This window comes from Amblyomma mixtum, chromosome 3, assembly GCF_055824585.1.
Source record: "Amblyomma mixtum isolate Tamu chromosome 3, ASM5582458v1, whole genome shotgun sequence".
NCBI lineage: Eukaryota > Metazoa > Arthropoda > Arachnida > Ixodida > Ixodidae > Amblyomma > Amblyomma mixtum.
This window is the reverse complement of record NC_143014.1, coordinates 164561922-164585970: the sequence shown is the minus strand read 5'-3', so window position 1 is coordinate 164585970 and position 24049 is coordinate 164561922. Positions and strand designations below refer to the sequence as shown.

At 46.1% G+C, this 24049-nt stretch overlaps 1 protein-coding gene across 2 annotated transcripts; it reads right to left on the bottom strand.

Moving 5' to 3' along the window:
- Positions 1 to 3865: 3865 nt before the first annotated feature.
- Positions 3866 to 23786, bottom strand: Sar1 (Secretion-associated Ras-related 1). 2 transcript variants are annotated; one of them, XM_089581773.1, is made up of 7 exons: positions 23629 to 23786; positions 23067 to 23123; positions 19598 to 19717; positions 18135 to 18200; positions 12592 to 12695; positions 8540 to 8671; positions 3866 to 5034 (listed from the first exon to the last, which is right to left on the bottom strand). In XM_089581773.1, exons 2-7 carry the CDS (start codon positions 23107 to 23109, stop codon positions 4921 to 4923), a joined length of 579 nt encoding a protein of 192 aa, XP_089437899.1. In that variant the 5' UTR covers positions 23110 to 23123; positions 23629 to 23786; the 3' UTR covers positions 3866 to 4920. The 2 variants fall into 2 exon arrangements, with proteins under 2 accessions (XP_089437899.1, XP_089437900.1); XM_089581774.1 differs by having other exon boundaries at positions 23681 to 23773.
- Between the last annotated feature and the right edge of the window lie 263 nt (positions 23787 to 24049).

Here is a 24049-nt window from a genome sequence, read left to right as displayed (position 1 = left end):
ACACGCAGCGGTCCTTCTGTGCGCGTAAGACCAGTGCCCTAAAGGGAAAATCCCCCCTTGACCTTCTCCGTATGCAGGCATGCGCCGAGTTGGGTTCACCCATGGAGGAAGGAAAGCTCAGGAGAGGCCCTCGTTATCCAAGCTGCACACCAAAAGTGTGCCGTAAGTCACGCGCTTTCGCAAGGACTATTGGGTGTCTTTGGCCGACGGTGCGAGCAATGATAACGTAGGGCGCAGCGGCGTCGTCTGCTACATTGTCTGCTGCACATGTGCAAGCGCGCAGAGACAACGCCTCCTAAAAACTCACCGAGACGGCGGACAAGTAGGAAGTAGAGGGGGGAGCCTTCGCGCCTGGCTTCAGAAAATGTGCCCTAACCACCTCTCCCGAGTTCTTTCTTTCCTCCATGGCGTTCACACAAGAATATAGGCAAGTAAACCAACGAAAAACTTTTGCGACTGCTGTGAAGCGACAGTTAAAGGAGTAGACACCGAATTTTTAGTTGCAGGTTTTCTTCGTCATAATGATTATGAAAAAATTAGTACATTGCAACTTAAGTCTGCAGTGAAGCTCCGCCCACATTCAGCCTCTGCGCACAGAATTCCTCCACGATGAAGTAGTAGTCCACTGCTTAAACGTTTCGTTACATAAACCATAGAGTTAATACATAAACGAGAAGCTTATCACAAGAAAAAATTGGGCAGTGGCTTAGCTCTGGTTAAGCCTCGATATACATCATTATCATCATTTTATTCCAACATCAACATTACAGATGCTGAGGACAGTGAACAAAAAGCCTCTAACTGGGCTTGACGGGGTTCACGGCCCCTTCGCACAAGCGAAAAGCTTCAGTTATGCTTGGTTTGACGGCCGTCCACACACTGCCTGTACCACGGTGGCCTGTACGGAGGAGACGGAAATGGCGCGGTTAAAACTGCCCGCAGGAATGCGGACAAGAGGGTTGCCGGCTGCGACGCGGGCAACACGCGGCTGCAACGAAAGGTCAAACGCTGGGCGAGGAGGTGACGCACATGCGCAGTAGCGCGCGGCTGCGGCGAGGAGCGACCACCTGCGCAGCGCGTGACGTCACTCGGTTTCGCGCATACGCGTAACTCACCAGTTCGGCTCACGCAAAGCTCGGCTCTCACCCGCGTAGTGAAGCTTTTCGCTTCAAAAAAATTTGAGCTCTATAATTTCGATCGCGCACTGGTTGATATAGTCAAACAATTTCGTTTACTGTTGCGACTGGCCAGCGAATACAAGACGCCGCGGACCGAGGCCCAGTGTTACCAACTGCTGTTTTTTTTTTAAAGTGGTATCGTACCATTTCGGTTTCGAAAACCGAACAATGGCTATGACATCAAAGGTCAATGAAGGTCCCATGAGGAATGAACAAAACTTCATACTGTTGCATAGTTCCCTAAAACGCATAAGCCAGCCCGCCTCAAGAGTTGGAATAACGAATGAAGCAGTAAATATGAACAGTTCCTCGCGTGGCATAGACTGAAATTTAAACGACGCAGCCACCGTTTGGCTTTTGAGACTGAACAGCAGGAGTGAAGAAATGCAATTTTGAACCATCCGCTTGCCGTCAGCGGATACTACAAAGTGATCCATGCATACCGCAATCAAAATCTGCCTGCACTAAATATCACAAAACTTTATTGAGATGCAGCGATAGGTCCGAATTAGTGCTGACCACATAGTGTTGTTTAATTAGGTGAGGGGAAATGCAAAAATACATCTGCACTTCGGCTTCTGCTACTATTATAGTTGCTACAACCTGGAATCAAACTCGAGATTTGCTCCCCCACAGAAGCCACCGTAGTGGGCATGAACATCATGAGCATACGACAGACATCGCAGGCTGCATGGTGGCAATACCGTTAGGTACAAAAGAATCGAAAAGGGTCTTCAGTTAAGACTGGAAATATACGTAACTGGAACCTACATCAGCACCAACCAACGTGATGGCCATTCCTTACGATATCACGCTTGTATTCGCACTGCTTACATGTTTGGAACATTAGGTTTAATGCAGTAGAAGCTTGTTATTTCGAAAATCCGGATAACTGAACTGCCGTCGCGGTTTCAGCCGGCACCCATGCAAGTCTACGGCATCAGACGCTCACCGATGCGAACGCTACAGGTCCGCACCAGCTAATTCAGACTCCCGAAGGGACGCCGCGTCGAAGTATGATCAGTGATCATAAAAAGAAGTACTGGAGGTGCTGCAGCTTTGCCTTTAAGAGCAGAATGCGATAGCATTATCGAGTCCCATTCGCATCGCCTACTGAACACTCACACAACGACCTAATTCCAAATTAGCATACTCATAATTACTCATGTACATGTCTCAAGCCAGTTCAAGTCAAAGACCACAACGCATTCAATGGGTCCACCTTTATTGAGCCTGAATGAACCAAACAGCCTTCGTGGCATATGGGCAGCGTGCCCACCTGGGTTAGATTCCCACCCGATCTATCCATGTTTTCCAATTCAACTCAACAGGACAGTTTGGTTACAGGAACCTCCCAGAGAGATTTCGGGGCAGTCCGAACAAGCTTTGACGTGTTGCCGAATTTCCTTCCATCAGTATTTCTTGCTCACGGCCAACAGCGCCAGCTTTTCTGCGACACGGGACCATTAACGCTTAGACTTTCAGAATAGGGTCACCTATGCGCATGACCACAGGCGCCAAGCTTTTCCCCTAAACAATAGGGCCACCCTTACGGAGTCTCCAAGCATTAAGGGTCCCATGTCACAGAAAAGAGAGAGTTGTTGGCCGTGAGAAATCCTGATCGGAGCAAAGTATATTCACGAACAGGTCAACGTATGTTCATTCTGACGCATGCTGCAGTTAGTTGCCCGTGCACCTATTCGTGAGCGACGAACAACAGACGGCCTTGCTGGCCTCACCTCCAAATATAGGCCCACTCAGTTTCAGTTTCGCTTTTCCGAGCTTTGCGCCAGCCTGAGAGACTGCAGCTTCGGACGCCAGTTGCCGGCACAAGCAGTTCCCCCTCGTCGAGCAACTGCCACCACCCCTTTCCAAACGGGACGCTTCTAACTTCCATCCAGCTTCCATCTGCATGGCTCTGCGCGCTCGCCACGTGCCGTGTGACGAACAGCTGCAAGTCTGATCCAGGCCGCCATGGGTGAAGCCTCCTCACAAATGAGGGGGCTCCACCCCTACCGCGTCGCACAGTGGATGACGCCGGGGATGCATCAATTTGGAGCAGTCCCCATTCCACACTCCTGACAGTGTGCACACGATACAGCACTGATAGATCGACCATTACCCAACCTTTAAGCAAATAAACCTACCAGGATGCAACCGGTTCTTGTCTGTTTTTGGGTAGATAAATCTGAAAATATTTCCCGGTTGCTTGAAGTTCGAATTGACCTCTTATGCATACAAGCTTCAAAACCCTATAGTCTCATGTCAAGGTGCTGGAACAGTTGCCTTGATAAAATTTACATTTGTGATGTACAGAGATTAAAGAACAAATTTATTAGTTTGTTTTGTATCAGACCTTGGCTGGCATCAGATGCTGTATAAAAATTTACCCTGAGCTACATGCACCAATACATGCAACTATGTACCGTGGTCTAGTCTGTATCTGTGCAATATAATAAGCATTCTTATGAAGTTCTTGTACATGTGCTTATCGCACGTAATTCTAAGCTACAATTCGCCAAACCCCAGTGGGATAATCCTCCATGTGACATTCCAACTGTGGCACCTGTGAGGAACGTGAACAAAAACTATTCAAATAAATCTGGCACTTACTGAAAGCATGCCTACTGCTGTTCCAGAGTGTCACACAAACTATTCCAAGAAAAATGATTCATGGAAACCAAACATTGGCAATGGTTTTCTTTATCTAGCAAGTCAAGCTTTCACATTCTGGGACCGCAATTATGTACACAGTAGACAGTCCTTGAACAAAAAAAATGTATGAAAATACTTAACTTAGGAAAAAAACAGTAGCAAATCGCATATTCACGTATTCACGATAGCATGACTGTTGCGGCATGTTTCTTCTCTAGAATCTAGAGACCTCTGAAAGGGACAATGACGCTGACAAGCAACCTTGCACTTCTTAAGCACATTTCATATAAACCTTTGGCCACTGCACTTGTCAAAAAGGACAGAGCTGCGAATGTTACAAGAACATAGCAAGATGGAGCCTCTGGTTATGCTAAAAACAAAATATCTGCAAGGCAATTCCCACCTCGGTTGCAGCGCCACTTTAGAAATGCTCTTATTACAGTAGCACACTGACAATGTCTCTCCAAAGCTGAATGCCATTTCATGACAAAAGCCGCTACAAAGAACACTGCAATGCAGTACTTAGGATGGAAAAGCTACAAAGTACATATCCCTAATGTATCAAAGGGCAGAATCTGGCAATATGCTAGGCATTTTCACAAACTCAGCCCAAATAAGATGAAGTGGCCTGTCAGCGTCAATCATTTTTTGTCCACAGCAGCCCATCACCCACATTGTTTTGCACCAACATTCAATATGGTTTGTGTTCTCCCTGCATCTTCCTCTTCAAGCACACCTAATGAAAACAAGACGGGACAAAACTTGGCAAGATTAGTTTGCCTTGAGTCTTCTCGTCTGTACAGTGCTCACTCTTTATACAGGACGTATAAGTTTATGCGGGGCCTGAAGCTAAGGTTTGGAATGAGCCTATATGTATAAAAAAAAGGTTTCCTAGAAGTCCCGTAGCATGTCGCCTCAGGTGGGAGAAGATGGTAGGGACGTGCCAGGAGGCTAAGGTCGCAGGTGAGGAAAGGGAGGGGGAAGAGTACTTCCAACAGCAGTTGTCCACCACACTCTCTTCCAGTCACAAGATGCCCCCAACACAATTGCTTTCTCTCGTTCCTTTCCCATTTGGGCTAGGTGATGCCTAGATGTACTGGGCCAGCCAGCGGAACCCTTCGCCGTAGCCCTGCCGCTTGAGGACACTGCACATAAACATCTCCAAGGGGCGCGCTGTCATTTCTGACCTCGGAACTTTGCCCTGCAGATCAAAGGAAAAGAAGTTCCACAGTCAATTTCGCCACAATGCCTTCTGTCCATGGTTAAAGCTGTCACAGGTGGCTCGGTTTGTAAAATTCAGCACAAAAGCATGAGAAAACTTAAATATAAGAATACACAATTGCATATGCTGGAAAAAACATCACCACTGCACACAAAGCAACAACTGGGCAACCTGCAAAAAAAATGCAGGTTGCAATGAAAGCCACTCTAGCATGGGGCTGGGCCATCAAATGAGCCAAATACACCCAAGCTTAAAGTGCTGGATCATCAGGCATGCCTACTTTTTCTACGTTAAATTACTCACGAAATGTGCACAGTTCTTGTGCAAAGACTGACAGCAAAAACAAAAGTTCATTCCTAACAGCCATATCATATGCAAGAAAGTTGTGACATTGGAACATCTAAAATAGCTCTGTACATCTGCGATATGTCTGACATGCCCCATTTACTAGTGCAATTTGTGCACCCCTAATTTATTACCAGTGTAAAAAAAAAACTCCCTACTCAGCACACCACCAGCATGCATGCAACTGCACGCAAGGCAGCCTTGGGGAAGAGATTCCCAGATCACTCAATCTGGTGGTTGATTTCCCGGATGAACAGTTGCAAGAGTGAACTTGTGGTAATCTCCGGTGCGCACCGAAATTCCAAACAACCAAACCATTTTCTGCTAGTCAGCTGGGCCGGGGCACTGTTATTGCTTTTTATCTCCTTTTGCTTCCACTGATGCCTTTCAGATTGTACTGGTTGGTTGGTTTATGGGGTTTAACGTCCCAAAGCGACTAAGGCTATGAGAGACGCCGTAGTGAAGGGCTCCGGAAATTTCGACCACCTGGGGTTCTTTAACGTGCACTGACATCGCACAGTACATGGGCCTCTAGAATTTCTCCTCCAAAGAAATTCCAGCCGCCACGGCCGGGATCGAACCCGTGTCTTTCGGGCCAGCAGCTGAGCACCATAACCGCTGAGCCACCGTGGCGGCTCAGATTGTACTGCTGCGGGTTAATTGCTTCGAGCTGCGCACATGCTGTCATGCCATCCCGTGGGGAACTACATACTAACTTGAGGTGGGGTGGAAGGGGATATGCATCTTATATTTTGTGCAAATATTTCTTTTTGGCCAGCAAGGAATGAGAGTTGGAGGCGGCAAAACATGGCACATACCGTATTTACTCGCATAATAGGCGCACCCCTAGTTTGGGCGCGAAAAATCAGATTTTTTTATTTCCGCGCATAATAGGCGCACCCCGAACTTGGCACTGTGATCAATATTGTATTTACACGATTGCAAGCCGACGCCTCGCCATCCCCCGCCCCACAATCTTTGTTTTAACAAAGTTTTTGCTGAACTGACTACTAGTCCTCACTAGTGCTGCTGCTGTTGCAGCTGCTGCGGACCCACAGCATGTACGACGACATCGCATAGAACAGCTGCACACAGTTTTTAGGGATGCTCACTTTAAACGTCTGTTTGGAAAGCTTCACCTCCAGCCGGAAATGTTCCCGACTTAGGCCCGCGAAAACCTCGGTGCTTGGAGTCGCGTACGAAAATTTAGGCACGCCGAAGTCGCAACTGCCGCACTTCTCGGCCACGTTGAATTTCCGACCTGCCACACGCTTGCCGCGTTCGAGAGCAAACTCCCAGTCATGTAGCTGTTAAGGTGCTTGCCCGTTGAGCTAAAACAGCAACGCTCGGCGGCAAAACCATAAACCACGATGAACTAACGCGCTACCGCAGATCCCGGCACTTGACAGCAACAACAACAAAAAAACTGGAGCTGGAGATGCTGATGGCGATATGAATAGCGAAAGCTCGCAGCGGAGGAAAACTTTGATGATGATGATGAGCTTGGCCTCGGGCACCCTCCGTGGGTGGCGTGTGGAAGCTCCTGTGCGCGTGTGTGGCCTCCGCGATCAAGTGCCCGTTGCGCGCAGCCGGAGCCGATCGCGGAGGCCTCGGCAAGTGCATTCCGAAGGCTATTCCCGCGTGGGTCGTGGAAAGTTTGGGTGCGGCCCTTACACGGATCTTTTTTTTTTTAAATATTTTCTTCGGGAAAATGGGGTGCGGCCCATACACGAGTGCGTTTACACGGTGTGTTCAATTTTGAGAGTCGAAAAATTTCCGGAAATTTTACCCCGTGTAATAGGCACACCCTGAACTTTGAGCCGGATTTTCTGGAAAAAAAGTGCACCTATTATGCGAGTAAATACGGTATATCGTGTATTACGGCCTTTGCAGTGATGTGAATGGCAGAGGTCACTTCGGAGCAGCCAAAAGTGCCTTATGGCACAGACATATGCCGTATTTCTTGGTGTATAAGTCACGCTCTTTTATTTCTTAATTTTTTCGTTGCAAAATGGTGCACCGCCTTGCAACTTTTTTTGCTGTTCGTAGTAACTATGTTTGAACAGAAAATGGATGTGTAAAAAGAAGAATCAAGTTGTTGCAGCTTTAGCACAGTGCGATCCGCTACCGTGATCAGCTTCAGAGGGGAGCTGGGGACCCAACAACGCCTGCGCAGTGGCCGATGTGCGCTCCTCAGGACCACCTACGCATGCACAGATAGGTCATAGCAGATGCAGCTAACGGAAGCGGAATGCGCTATGCTAAAACATAAAAATGTTATTCTACAGTTAGAATCCCCTAACCTCGCAACAACCAAGCTGGATGAGGCGGCGGCAGCGGCACAAAGTGCGCGCTGCCGTTGCATCCTGTGCCGTAATATGTTAAAAAGTTTCGATTTCAGTGTTGCATCCGTATGGCTTTGCGCATGTTGTGCGTTGCTTTTACTCAACATGACGCCATCTGCGAGGTGAAGAAGCTACAGTGCAAAACTGAAGTGGAGAACAGAAACCACACAGCAGGGAGGCAGTTCGACATGAGTAAAACAATTATTTGATAGGGCAATGAAGCAACCCCAAAATGCCGTTACCCCACTTCGGCCGAGCAAGGATGCAGAAGTCGAGACCAGCACTGTTCTTGAATGTTTTTGCCATGCTCATTTATACCTTGCCCTCCACATCATGGAATGATCAAAGTAAATCTCCCCGTGCTGCAAGTCTATCTGCTTCTGTATTTTTATTATGCGGGGTGACAACGGGCCCAGCCAGCTTGATATGCAGGATGCATGCATTCATGAAGGATAACACGCGGCGATAGTAAATATGGAGTTTTGGTGCAGGCTTGGCGCAATTGGCGCAGCAATCACATCACTGCCTTAGTTTTTTTTGGACGCGTTCACGACACCTCCACGTAATTTGCGCATCCCCCCCTTTTAAAGCCTTAATATGAAGAAAAAAAAAGCAGTCAGATCCGTTGTTACCTACATCTTTTCCCCTCACTGTACACACAGCCCCTCCAATACAGTATTTGCCATCAAAGTAATGTGTGGCTGTTACCAGACAATAACATTCCCAGCGTTAGCCAAGGCTGTGCCGCTCACACAGCCAGCAAACAAGGTCACTTAATGTGCTCCCTCACCCACCTTTCCAGTGGTTTGCGAGTAAAGGCAGAAGTAGGTGCGGAGCTCGTCCTCACTCGCTGCGCCTGGTTTGTCAATCTTGTTGCCCAAAATCAACACCGGGCAGTTTGCCAACTGCTCATCAGTCAGCAGGCTCTGCAAGATACATTAGATACATCTGAAATCACAAACATCAGCACTGACATCATGCATGTGCACAAAAGCAAAACTGTATCCAGGGTTAAGAAAATGCCTGCAATTTAAGCTCCTTTACACACTTCGCCGAACGTACACAGGTGCAAGAATGCAGCTCTAAATAAACTGCACGTTAAATACAATAACAATGGCTTACCACACACACAGTAAGGAGGGGATACTTATAAATTCCACCTATGTGAATACAAGCCTCAATGTAATTGCCTATCATGAAAAACAGCACTTATGATCCCCTGCCAGGAGTTAAGCCTCAATTGTGAACAGCCACACACCACAAGCATTTCAGCAAGTTAAATAGTAAAATGGTTGCCTGCCAACCTAGCCACTTAGCACTGCAATCCCCAAGCATGACACCCCACATTTAAGGGAATTGCAGTAGAATCCTGGTTAAGAAATTTCAGGGGACTGTATGAGAGCGCCATATACTTAGTTTCCGATATTGTAGCTTTCAAAACTTTTTCTTCCCTCAGTGTGTTATACGCACGCCCTTGCTATTTCCCTGTGAGAATTTTCACTAACACTATGCTGCCAAAGGTGTTATATAAGCACCCTTGCTATTGTCCTGTGAGGGGTGCCTGCACCCAAGTCATTGTACAGGGTCGTACACTCTTAGTGTACGAACACGTTAGCGCGCGGCCGCAGTCTTTAGAGGGCCACTGCGTGCGACCGAGCCGCTCAATATAGCGAAGTGGCGCAGGAGAAGATGGACCTGGACAAGATATTTCATGCCACCTGCCTCTTCAATTCAGTGCACGGCAGTGTTGGACCCAGCAGCCATCGAAAGAGCACGTCCAAGCGCTCTCTTGTTCACACTAAGAGTGTACGACCCTGTACATAAGCAAGGGACAGATGCATATCAGAACTGCTGCTGCAGCTGACACGCCAGATATGTGTATTGTTGCCCTAATTCTTCAAGGACATCTCCCAAACAAGCAGTATGACCAGGCTAATGACGCATTGTTCTGTTCAGACTCCACGTAGACCACTGTTGCCACCAGCCCACAGGCATAACGGGTGACATATGCTGCTCAGCGTGTCGCTCGCTTGATGCTGCAGCAGAAGCTGAAGCTGCAGTTTTTGAAAGCTTTGGATCTAGGCACCACTTACGAAAAGGTGCAATTTTGTTGCCAGTTTTCAAGCAACACAATTTCATGTTGAATGCACATTTACTTTCTGCAACACCTTTATCAGCGATGCAAGCAGAAAAGCCGGTCAGGTGTGAGCTGCATTGCACCAACTGCCTGGGTCATACGTGTAGAGCGTTGTTTGAACTGTTCACAAAATTCACTGCAACAAAACGTTTGGGTGACAAGAAGTCTGCCATGCAGTGCCATGCCAGCATCTTTCCAGATGGTTCTCACTAGCTGTCGTACGAGATGAGGTGTTTATAATTTTGCATCACATAATCCAGACCTTTAGAGCATTTCCTCTGAAAAGAGTTTGCCATGCCAATGCTAATTTGTCGTAAAAAGCAGACCATTGCACGAACAGGGGCCATACAAACATTTCACTGTATGTGTGTGCAAGTCATCTCAGCTCCAACGGTTTCATATGGTTACTGCTAGTTAATTTCCTTCACTGACTGGATGGACAAATTTGGACTAAAAGAATGCTGCAATGAGGTAAAAGAGACTACCACATATCTGCTTGCACAAGAGTTCAACTTAGCAGCAAGTTTTCAGTCTTGCTCCAACGGTCCCGGTGTGTGAAAGGGCAGTGAAGAGTTCAGATTAGTCAGGTTTGGGCACAGCGAGAGCTGGAAATTCTACCTCTTCAACCAGTTAACTCTAATGTGGACTGAAGGAGAGCCATGTCAATGTCTCATCAGCGCTCCAAGCAACCAGATGCACCTTGGTGCCATGTAGTTTCATTCTCCGAGCCTCCCACGCATCAACCAGCCAAGCCCAGCTGTGCACGTTTCAGACACTGATTAGCGCATTGCTGGTCTTCTCTTTTCACAAAGTGCCTCACCGCTCTGGCACAAATGTGCTTTCCTTTCATTTTCATCTGTGTGGTCCTGTGTGCCGAAAATGCGTGCTCGATCATCGCTTGCTGCTTGTTAGTGTGGTGAAGCCTCCTAGCATGAACACCATCACTTGTGAGGAGGCTCTACCAGTGAAGGAGGCTGCGGAAGGCCTATTGCAGAGTACCGTAAAAACCCGCGTATAATACGAACCCGAATATAATACGGGGCTAAGATTTAGAGACGCGAAATGGGAAAAAAAGTTTCACCCGCGTATAATACGAGTAACACAATCTCATAGAAGACATTTATTCAAATCGCATCCCGCACTTCACTTCAATTACTTTGTTCTTCAGTAGCGCTTTCTTCGAACATTTCTTTGTCCGACAAATCATCCCAAATGTACTCATCTTCCGTGCCATCGAGGGCGTTCGAGATGCTGCACTTCTTAAGCCCGCTTCAGCCGCCCGGTTGGCGTCACTGCAGGCTCACCTGAGTGCATCCACTCTGCGTAGCACCGCCTGACTGCGTCCTTGAACGGTTTGTTTACACAACCATCAAACGGCCGCGAAAGCTTTGTCGCATTCCGCTGCACACGAAAAGGGCTTCTTTCTGTTGTGGCCATCCACGAATGCTTCCTTCGACGACACCAAACTGCCTCCCGGCCGCACCGTTGCCGATGTTCTCCGCAGCCAAAATCGCTTGAAAGTAGCCGAGTACTGTTTTCGAGACCGTGACATCGTGCTCTCTAAAACAATATCCACTTCACGAAGCGTGCCTTACATGCTAGCACGTGTGTTGTCAACAGGCGCACGGCACACCGCGACCCCCCGGCGCACCCAACGGATCAACAAAGAAACGACGTCGTGACGTCATTTGTCGAGAGTAACGAAGCCAAGCCGTAGCCACGCGCCAATAGCGAAGCGAAGCCATAGCCACGCCGCAAAAACGAAACCAAAACATCGAGCAACTTCGAAAATTTTTGTTCGGATCCGCAAATAGTACGAGGTGGAAATTTAGGACGCTAACTATGGGAAAAAAACCTCGTATTATACGCGGGTTTTTACGGTAGTTTCAATTTGATATTCCCGACAGTGGACATGCAGTACAGCATGAGGGAATTCCAAAAAACTGTCATGACCACTCAGTTTTCACTCAAAAGCAGATGACTTCTGGCCATTTTTTTTTCATCAATTAAATTTGCTGCTGTAGACACGGCTTCAAAAGCTTTTTTCTTTGTAGCCATTCGATGAATTAACCTCTGGATAATTGGAACACTTTATCCAGTCCCTCAAGGTCCCAATTATTGTGGTTTTACTCTATTGGGAAACCGGAGCATTACGTACTGTTTTTCAACCAGTTAGATACTGCAGTTGAGTTAAACATGTAAAGTGCCTTTCACCTATATGTAATGCTGTGACAACACTTTCAGCTTCATTTGCACAGAGAAATAATTCCGAAATGCTGATGAGCAAAAGACATTTGGCGGTGATCATATTAAAGTACTCATCTGATAATTCTAACTTCAGATAATTCGACCAAAAATCTGGTCCCTTAAAGTTTGAATTAATGAGAAGCTCCTGTATTACGAAAGTTCGTACTCCCTCATTGCATACCTTCTAATTCCAGACCGTTGTATTAGTGGCATCACGTAAAGTTGTCGTATGCACATATTTTAATCGAAACAAAGGTCTTCCAGAAAGACTTTTCCCAACGGAAAATGAATTTGTGCAAATTTCTAACCACAAATGAAGCAAACTGCTTTGATGCCATCACCGCATTTTCAAAACATTTTCCATCTCCTGATGCAGGATCGGCACACTGGAAGAGGCACTACATTTGCCTATCTGATACAGGTGCAAGAAATTTCAACATTATAAGAGAAGTAAAGACTCACGTCCAGCTCTGCTTTGGACTCCGGGAATCGCTCCCGGTCATGGGCGTCAATGAGGAACACAATAGCATCCACAGCAGGGAAATAGTCCTTCCACACCCTACGGGCTGAGCAGATACAAAAACAAATTTTTACTATACTGCCATCTTTTGCTCTGACCACAGCACATAAAGGCCAAGAACACACCAGACTACTATGGGAAGGATATGTGAAATCAGGTACACAAGGGCTTGAAATGAGGCCACAAAATTAAAAGGAAGTGCACTGAGACTAATCTTGCAGCAAGAGAGGTCGTGCTGGAGCTCTTGATAGTGATAGTGAGCACCATGAATGTGCAGTTGTTTGCCAACAGATTCATGCATGGCTGCCTTACAGATGAAAGCCCAGTTCTGAGGAATGTAACAGAAAATTTTGTGCCCCTTTGCAAAACAAGGTGAGGATGGCCTTTAAGTGCATTCCGCTCAGTTACAAAACAAAACAATCAAACAACACGAGGACCAAACCAGACAGTCTTTTTCACAAGTTATGCGAGCAATGTTCGCACATGCAGTTTGATCTAGCAGATTACCAAGAGACTGCAGAATGTGGACAGCAGTGTTTTAAAACTACAAAGCTGTAAGTACTGTATTTACAAGTATATAACTTTATCAAGAATGTAACACAAGGGAGGAAATTGACACCCCTCAAAAAGGGGGTGGGAGGGATAGAGAGTAAGCGCAAGCGATAAGCGCTGCATCTGTTTGTCGCTATCATGAACCGCCATGAGAGAGCACATCACTGGCATAAATTGCACAGCCAATGCCTGCGTTGCTGCCCTGTCATCGTTTTTTAAGTGACAGCACACATGTCTAAATGCTATGTTCGTTTGTATGCAGAACGTTTGGGAGCACTGCAATCACGGCGCGCAAGCAGACGTCACACTTTGTTTTTTTGTATTTCACAGGCATCTGAAATAAGCGGAAAAAGTAATACGTAATGGATAGGAAGTAAGAAACTTCCCTTAGAAACTGGATGTTTTGCTGACCGTTCTACAACATTCGAATTGAACTTCGTCATTTGCAAAACTGGTTGATTATCCCCGACTACTTACGCATTGCTGTATACGATAGCCAGCCACATGCATTTGGTCGAATCATCTTACAGTGCCTTGACAAACAATCCTAGCTCAAGTTAGCCAGGAGCTAACTTTAGTTAGCTGGCACACCCTGTATGTGTAATTTATATACAGTGAAGCCTCATTACAAGAAATACGTAAAAAATCATAAACTAGTTCAACATAGCCGAAATTCGTAATAAAATTTCACCAAAAACTCATGCTGGAGAAGCAAAATTTAACCAGTGAAAGAATAGCAACCGGGAGGGTCCTTTATCATAGCTTTAGCACCATTTCGAAGCCACTTGCTGTGATTGCGGAGGCCGAAAAGAAAAAAAAGATCGGCAAACGTGTTAATCTGGCTTCCCCCACAAAGCACTACAGCACGCAGAGGTCTGGGTCAAACGCCAACAAGAGCGGCTTCCTGGCGTTACAGGGGTGTCTTGTAAAAAAAAATCAGATGCCAGGATGAAAACTACCGACAATTGCACCACCTCTGCTCCGCGACAGTTGACGTGAGCAGAGGATGGCCACCGGAAACCTACAACAGCCGACCAAGTCGCTGGTTCCGGGCCACTATCTACGAGTGTGAGAGACGCGAACGGTGCCAACTGCCTGGCTAACAGCTTTTCATGCTGCTTCATCTACTGTGGTGCTGTTGGCAAGCGAAGGATAAAGCAGGAATCGTGGCACTAATGCTTGCCACACCACCACTAGTCACTCGTGTACTGGGGCAAAGTCTGCCACCTGCCGAATAAGTGCAGCTTTGCACTCGTCAGTTCGACGTATCTGTTTTGTGGCACAGAGAGTTCGATATATAAAGTAAGAAATGCATGTTTGTTGAAAATAACTAGGAATAGTTTGATATAGCCAATAATTTATAATATCTGTTTTCGTTATAAAGCAGTTTGGCTCTGTGCGTGTGCGTGCATGTGTATGGTGTGTGTTACATTGCTCAGTATGTTCAGGCTCTGCAAGCACGTAAAAAAAAAATTTTTTTAAATGAGACTGTACGCAACAATACTGAAGCAAAGGATGTTGATATTATTCGAGAGAACACTTCAAAATTGCGCGCAACATCACTGACATCACTATAAAGGTGCAGAGGACTTCATCAAATACACTTGGTAGTCAGCGCACATCCGTGCTGTGTGCGACTGTGGTCTTTCGTCCACATTTCTGCTTGCACTGCAGCTTATTCGATTCATTATCACCTGCAGGAAAGCCTCCGAAGCGTAGACGCACCAGTCTGCCCTGCAGCAGCAACCGTATTATCATCGCCGTGCTACTACTGCCATGTGTTCCCTGCTGCCCTTTCCTTTCCTTGCTCCACTGCCGTCTCTTTCTCAACAGCCCGTGCCACCTCCTTTCCATGCGCCTAACCACCCTCTCCTTTGCCCGCCATGTGGCCCCAAGGTCAACGAAAAGCTGGCATCTCCTACCACCACTACACCCATCCTTATCGATCCGTGAAGCTCGCATTCTTCGCCGAATACAACTGAATCTCCTCCTTACACCAGCCAAACTTTACTTGTACCGGTAAACTTCCAAACCTCAATGCTTAAATTGTCCACACACATATGCAGATATAAAACACTGCCTTACAAAGTGCCGCTCAGCCTTCCAGTCCCCTACCTATCCCCCCCCCCCCCCCCCCTGCCTACTGCGGCCCATCTGGCTTGCCTCCCGGGACCTGAACCTGCAACGCGCCCTGGTCACCTTGGCCCATGACCTGTTAAACGCCTAACATAAAGGCTGTTTTAATAAACGTGTTACACCACCACCACATCGCAGCTTGCGAGAATGGCGATGAAGGTAGTTACCTTGAAACCAGCGAGAGAAAAAATTTGTATTATATTCGTACCTTGGTTCTGAATATACTGGAGATGCACTCCGAAAGTGACGAAGTGAGTAAAAAAAACTTTATATTCGCGTCAATACGGCATCCTACAGGGCTCAGCAGCATCAGACTTACGACGTATGTAGTGCATCATATTTGTACCAAGACCAACCCCATGAAATTAAGTTTTTTTGTTCATTATATAGGTCGAAGTCAATGGCTATAACAGAATATGAAACACTGCTAAACACTGCTAATCCAATCTTATCGAACCTATACATACGGTCGACTCCGTGAAAAAAAAACTTCCAGCTCAACAAATTAATTTTGCAACGAAAGTTTCCAAACTATTTAAAGGGACACTGAGGAGAAATTGAAGTTGGCTTGTATCGACAGAATACCAGCTCCTGATTACAAAAACGCTACTCATACTGACAACAAAGCTCTTGTAACGTAGAAAAGAGCAAGAACCAAAATACAGGTATCGCCGCCACAGGCCAAACTCGCAAGTACAAGCGTGATGAGATCATAAGACAAAACAGTGTTGCTAGAATGAATGGTTCTAGCAACACCAGGAACCGAGAAACCATGCATCACTGAGGCGCAGCCAATGCATGCGCAAATCTCCTTGACGTCGCCAGATGGCGCCACGTGCCCGCCTGCTACGCGCGCTCCTGAAGCATCGGGACAAATCAGCGCCTGTTTTCCGGCGGTAGGCGGGCTCCCGGTATTCCGCTAGCGGTAACAAGGTACACGGTATGCTAAAGGTGTCTATTTGCGAGAACTTCGTTGACGACTTCGAGAACGAGATCCATCGTAACGCTGGCAAAACGTCAGTGCAAACGTAATCGAAGCGACTGTAGCGACGGCCGCAATAGCCGATAGATGCCTTGAACTTGCGGCCGGCGGTAGCTTTCTTTTCGGCTGCTGCTTGGCCGCACTGCTGGCGCCCAGAAATCACGGAGTCTGCGTTACGTCATGTGCACGTCATGTTTCACGTCTCTTAGTCCTGTGTCGTCATAGACGAATCCCAAGTTTGAATCAGAGCGGCGGGAAAAACTTTTTCAACTTCGAATCCAAATTTCTTAGAAATAAATGCATCTTTCGCTGCCGGCCAAGTGGCAACAAAGCCATGACATGCCGAACTATCGGATTTTACTATAAAAAAAATTACCGACGATTACGTTACTTCCTAATGCGAAATTTGAGCGCAGCAAATAAGCTGTTTCACCTTTTCGATAGTGAGTCAACCCCAGCTGCGGAGTTGGTTTCAGGGACAACGCCGCCGATGCCGACACAAACAATATGATACCCTCGCTTCCGCAGCGCTAAGAACCAGGTCTAGCCGTGGGAAGGTGGTCACGTATTCGTCGACGTGCCGGGGCCTACGTGAAATAACCGGCGCGTCGGCAACTGAAGAGCACCCTATCCGCCACACAAGAACAGGGGGGGGGGGGGGGGGGGACCCTTTCCTCCTCTTTCTGCATGGCGGCGACGGTGTTCTATGCAGTCACGTTATCTTGACTCTCTAGCGGCGTCAGCGGCATCCAGTGGTATCAGTCGGTCGCTGCTAGCGCTGGGGGGATGAAAGGGGGGCGGAGCTGGTTACGAGGCCGACGACAACGCCGACGACGACGCGAAACCCAGGAACGGACGCCAAAGAGCTGCGCTCTAAAAAATATTAATAGTGCTCTCCTCAGTGTCCCTTTAACAAGCTAAGAAAGAGTCAGAAGGCACATGAACAGTGCTTTCTTAAATACACAGTAACCAGCCTGCAATGACTTAGCTTGCTGTACACTTCATTATAGGTCACCACAGGACAAGCTTGAAATGTAGAGCACCTAGAAAGCCAAAGATTTTTATGCCCGCTCTGCAGAATCTCATACTCTGTACCGAAATGAGGGAAATTCAACTTAACAAACCAATTACAAAACATGGCAACATAGAATGACAGCCAAGACATCTCCAGTTTCCAAACAATTTCAGGTATTACTAGGTACTACGAAAGCTCCAGACATTTCCTTCCACTCGAAGGTTAATGTGCAGTGAAAACAATACACTTCCATTTTTGCATTTTCCGGCCACAGCAATTAACCATACAACCTCATGCTGCACCAGTGCAACATGTCACCTATTGTACAAAGGCAGCAGGTGCCAGGAGTTGTGCCTTTCACACAAGGTGTATCTTCAACGCTTCCTGATCACTTAGGCAATGAAGAGTATGGTGTTCTACAACAGCACAATGATTTTTATAAACGTGAAACAGCGAGCAGTTTCTAAAAAGTTTCAAACACTGCAGTATGGTCTGGTGTGCCTGTCAGATCCACTGGGCAGACTCACGTGGCACGTGAGTCTGACCAGTCTTCCCAAGCGGCCCTCCAAGACCGACAAAAAAGAAAATAAATTTAAAAAATAAACGGCAAGCAAACATGCACAAAGACACTACCATTCACCACACTATGGCCTCTTGCCAATGAATGACTTAAAACCAGTTTCTGCTTTGGCCAGTTGGGTCATACTTGAAACAAAGAGGCCAGCACAAAAAAAAAAAAAAGACAATGACAATGGAGCACTGAAGACAGGACGGGCACTGACATGTGGAGGAGTGCTTACCTTGGTGATGGCCACCCAAATCGAAAGTGGTGAAGCGCATGTTGCCTATGGACAGTTCTTCAGAGGCTGCACGAGTGATTAGAAGAAACTGCTGCAGACTTATATACACACAAAATTGATAAATAAGCACAGTTTAGAGCCAACACAAGCGAGGTCAATAGTCCTCACTTCAGCCATGGCCACACCACTACTATGCTTACAACGCGAGCTAATGCACTCATATCCTTTCTGGTACCTTGTATATACTGGAATGAAGCTGCCATGAAGCATAAAAATGAAGCCCTATATTTACTTTTGCCTCCCTTGAAGAATCAAGCTTACAAAGTGCAGTTCCAGACTAGAACAAATTTTACATCAGGGGCTGGCACTGACAGCTGCAACACATGTCCAGACATCATCCATGTTCACTTTTTGCTCCAGCTACAATAACCCTATGGTGTTCTTGCTCATGCCCAATTCTATCTATGGCACAACAAGAGTGGCAGTTGCTCTACTGACTAAGCTAAAGTCATAATTATGCAACCTCCCGAGAACCAAGACAGCAAAAAAATACATCTACTATATTTACTTGATTTTAGCGCACCACAGATTGTAACGCACACACGTCTTTCAAGGTCAGACAATAAGTGCAATGACTTCGACTGTAATGTACTCGATTCTAACGCGCATGTCATTTTAGAAGTTTTTTTATAACTTTTTTTTTCAGAACAAAGGTGCGCGTTAGAATCGAGTGAATACGGGTATTCTTTAACTTAATTTTTGAGATATGTTTCAATTTCACCAAAACCTGCCAGGCAGTCTCTCAGCTTCCATGTCAATTCTTTCTCACAAGAACAGGAAGGCGACTCTGCTGAGTAGCAATTTCGTACTGGCATCACCTAGCTTTCTGTGCATAAAGCACATCACTTAAAACCTCCATGCCAATAAAACACCTGAACTGGTGTCAATCTGAACAGAAGCTGCCTTGCTGTTTACATTACGCAAAGTAGTCGAAGTGAAGAATGGCTGAGAGTCCGGCCTCCAGACCATTTGTGTTTTATATTTGGAGAGATTTTTCCCTTCTTTCCACCTATTTGGGCTTTGCGGTGGTTATAGCTATAATCATAAGCAAGCATACTGTTATTAAGAGCTCAGAAACTGCACTTGGAATGCAATGATGAGGTTCAGGAAGGATCAAGGCAAAGCAGTGGAAAAGAGTTCCTTCATGAAAATGCTTCACAAAGAACCCCTTTTCATGGCTGCGTGGCACCTGGAACAATGCGCACAACCAGCAGCAGTGGCAGGCTAGAACCATATACAGAAAAAAAAAAAAAAAACATGCAGACCCACAACTTCCTGTCACAGTCTACAAGAGCCAGCTTCCAATCCCCACTGCGAATCTCCACTCTGCACCCACACTGCATAAGCTAGAATACGGAGGTGAGATAGAGGTGCAATGAGAAGAAGCAGATGGGGGAACTCACTGGGGTGCAGTGTGGGCACGTGCTGTGCCATCCGGTCATCTTTGAGCATGTGCAGCAGCGTGGTCTTGCCCGCATTGTCCAGGCCCAGGAAGAGCAATTTGCCGCTCTTCTTCCACAGACCTGCAGAAAAAATGAATTCTCAAATGCCTGCACCAGCTTGTTGAAAAGGTAAGGCCACAGGGCTTGCACAACTTCCAGCTCCTCTGCACTGCACGCCTTTGAACTACTACACCTGTCCAGACATATGTATCAGCAAAACTTGACATGTCATTGCTGCTTTGCAAAATGCACACACTTCCATTTAAAGATCCGGGTAATCGATGAGACTGCTGAAAACTACACTGTAAAACATCGTGTTCCCAAACAACTGAATGTCTCCTTCTATAAGGACCAGTGAGAATTTGCAATTTTACTGACAATACAGTCTATGAGTATCTTCTCAGGCTTTCAATGGGGAAACGTCTTCACTTGCCACCAACAGTAATCCAATGCATAAATTCAAAGGACAAAAACCAAATCAAACTTAATATTGACAGGTATGGCGCAGTAAACAAGTCACAAATTTGCACCACCACTTCGAAAATACTGTGCAAGCTCAGATCAGCATTATGCCAAGTCTCTTCAGCAATGAAGGACACTTACCACAGTGACAATGCACTCCACTACCACTAATTAGAGAGAAAAGGAAGCCAACATATCACAACTACACTAGGCCCAGTGAGCACTAATACTTCCAAACACTGCCAAGCCTTTTCCCACATACAGCATAAACAAACTTCAGGCCATGTGCTTTATTAGAGGATGAAAAGATCTTCCACACATTCTCACTTTTAATAAATTCTGCGCACACTTTTTTTAACAACCAGCATTGCACCAAACTGTTCGCCCACACACTCTTCAATTAGCCAACTGCCATGAATATTAATATGTTGTACAGAACACAGCGTTGCAGCTTCAATAGGAAGTCACAAGCTTCACTGCCTGCCAGGTGCTATCAAAGCTAACTTAGCAGGGAAGTATATATGTATATATATACATGCTGAAAAAGGAGGGACACTACTAAGCTGTGCTACCCATATGTTTCACCTGCCATTGAGCCCTACTCGTGTTCTTACAAGCAAATCCTCACATATAAGCAGTAATCCATGCCACTGGCAGTTTTCCGAACCCTCCTATGTGAACAACATTTCCTGAGGAGATTCCTTAAGTGTTCAGCCAATCTGTTGAGTAAACAATGTCACCAGCAGCAAAATGAGGCACTCACAGGTACCTCCATGCATTTGTGACTAATACATTGTCAATGGTCTAATATGAAAAAAAAAAAAAAAGCCATCTGTCCTTAATATGAGACAAAAAAACTGATAAAACACTGGCATCCAAAGCAGAAATGTAACTCAGTTTCTATCAATAGCAAAAAACATTTCTTGCCATTTTTATGTGAAAAGAGCTACACAAATACTTAAGAACTAATACCCCTGTCACAGGGTCATTTCGAAGGGCCTTGAACAGATAGTCTATCAAGATCTCGAAGGCCTTCAAGTCGGCCCTCATGCATTCTGTACTCTTGAACACTGAGTGCACACAGCTACGAGCTGGGGAATACAATCACTGCAGTATGATCCCTGAAAAGCATGGGATTTCAAAATATACAATTTATTTTGCAGAAAAAAAAAGCAGAAAACAGGCTGGGCTAAAAAACACTGTAGCAAGTATATTACTATTGTAGCCAGCAATACAGAAACAACCAACACCAGCTTCTTCAAAAGTGCATGAATGCTACTGCAGCTTGTCCCAAACAATGAAGTTCATTTCAAGAGTGATTAATAATTACTTTAACGAATAAACACAGTATTTAACCTTTTCAGGTTAAACTTCAGCCATTACTAGCATGCCTGCAAAATTATTGGCAGCAAAGGTGGCACCACAATATCTTGAGAGATGATGGGAAGTCTCGACTGCGATCGAGTTTGCCATGTAGCAGTGGCACGACTGACACTTTCGACAGCGACTGAGAATATAGAAGGCTCTCAATCTGATTGCATTTAAAACTGCCCATGTGACAGGTTTAAGTGATACAGCCCCTTTAGATTAATGACTGAGCTCTACTTCCATTTTTCCCCCTTACCCTACTTCAGCACAAGTGCCCACGGAGATCAGCTGAATCATACTAATAACACTTCTTGTGAGTAAGCCAAATGCAAGAGGTAGCGTGTACATTCTTGAAAGGTAACCACAAATGCAGAGAGTTCCGTAGTTACCATAACGTGCTCTCACAGACATTACGTGCTCCCACCAATACTAATAACTAAAAAGTAAGGCTTTTGCAGCAGCAAAAGCATGAGACTGGAACAGTAATCACCCACACCTATTCCCTCTTAGTTGGAGGGAGAACAATAGAAGGGAATTTTAAGAATATTAAACTAATACACAACCAACAATGATATGCTAGCATCGTGAACATCTGCTGGACTGGCAAAGCACCTCGTGATCATGAGCACCAGATGCATGTCAGAAGTAGCCAATTAACAGCAAGCTTTATCTTAACTTCTGTGACTTTTAAAGAGGCATTGCACCACAATCGAATTCCACTAAGTTTCATGAAGCATTAGAGCAAACTGCTGAAACTATCTTTAAAGCATTCCAAAACACCAGAACCAACTATACAGGTACCACACATGGGAACTGCATGTTTCGATGCACTCCAAAGTGCATCTCAAAGCTCTGCCAAAAACTAGTTCGCGGCCTACAAACTCGTATAGAAGTGATGCACCGATTCATTTCGAAGCAAAGGTCTCACTGTTCAGGAAAAAGCAGCCCCATAGCTACACACAGTCTGAGACTTTGTACACCGCGCTCGCGGCAAGAGACACGAAAGATGCCACGCACGATATTTCAGCTTGCAAAGCCTGGCATCATTAGGGAACAGGCCCCATCACAGCGCACTCTAACGCTGGCGATGCGCGACCGCTGACAGAAGACAGCTGAAGCTGCGAAAATGATCACAGGTCACATGCACAAGGCCAGGAGCACCACGATAAGCATACGGGAGCGCAAGCCACCTAACTCCCTTGACTGTGGAGGTCAAACGCTCCAAGCTTAAATCAGACAAACGGGGTATCGTCCGTTGTAAAATACGCCCCGCTCATACGTCCCTACAACTAACAAGAACCTTCAGCACGTTAGCTTTCAAGCTAAGAGCCGCCGCAGCGATGGCTGAATCTCCACATGGACAACAGATGGGATTTGCTTAATGCGTTACGAAATACCAATCAAAAGGCAGACGTTACGAATTTCACACCACTTTACAATATAAATAGAGATTGTGGCAGCAGATCTTATGCGCTAATCCGCAGATCGATAGAAGAACTGGCAACGCGGATGTTGAGGTATGGGTCGTGTTAAGACCCCAGTGCTTGCAACAACATATTCAGCGTTGATAAGGGGAAAAAAAGAAAAAAAGAAGACTTACCCAGGTAACCTAGAACACCGCCGAGCCATTCGAGGAGGAACATTTTTGGGCGACGAACTGCAAACAAACAAACAAAAAAAATACCGGGTGTGAATAACTTGTCAATGCACTCGTCAAAGGACGACTCCAATTACGCTTTTGAAACCCTCGTGACGTTGAAACTTAATACTGGTTACGCATAGCACCGACAATTTTTAGAGGAAGTACGGCGATTAGGGGTTGCGTAACGGGGAGCCAGCGCACAGAATAGGACGTCGCACTCGGGCCACTCACTTGAAAGGAAAATACTAGTCGCCCTTTACTGCTAAACTTTAAGCGGTAAGCGGATGCTCACAGGCCCTGCAGTAGCAAAGACACTAATCTTTGCTGCTTCATAATCGAGAATTTCACAGGACGTGTCTTAGCGGCGTCATTGGCCCCCACACTGCACTTGGACACTCACACAAAAAAAAAGAGCGACCACACTCCTCATCGCGACCAGGCTCTAAGCCTACGTACTTTAAGTTTAGAGTACCAGAAATGAAGTCACTGAGCGGTACCGAGCGCGAAGCATACGCCTCACCTTCCTGTGGTCTGTCGCCAATCTAAGTGGAAATAAATACGGCAGTTCGTACTTGGGTATCAGATGCGGACTTTTCAACGCCAGATTTTTCCGCACTGGTAATAGGAGGGATGACGGCGACAAAAGAAGGTACTGAATTTCTTCGCCTGAGATGAGGCAGACGATGATTGGCCGAACTGACGAAAGCGACGCTACTGTCCTTTAGCGGATGAGTTAAAAACTACGCCTATTATTCATAAATAACTTGTAAATAGCACTAAAGTAGCAGTACAGATTATAAAAACTGCTTTAGGTACAATTAAAATATGTTACTTGTAGTGTTAGTTGTTTATATAGCCTACATTGCTACAAAATGTGCGCATTAACATCGTTCTGAGCGTTGCACTACCCATACACGTAAACTCTCTAACACATGGCAAAA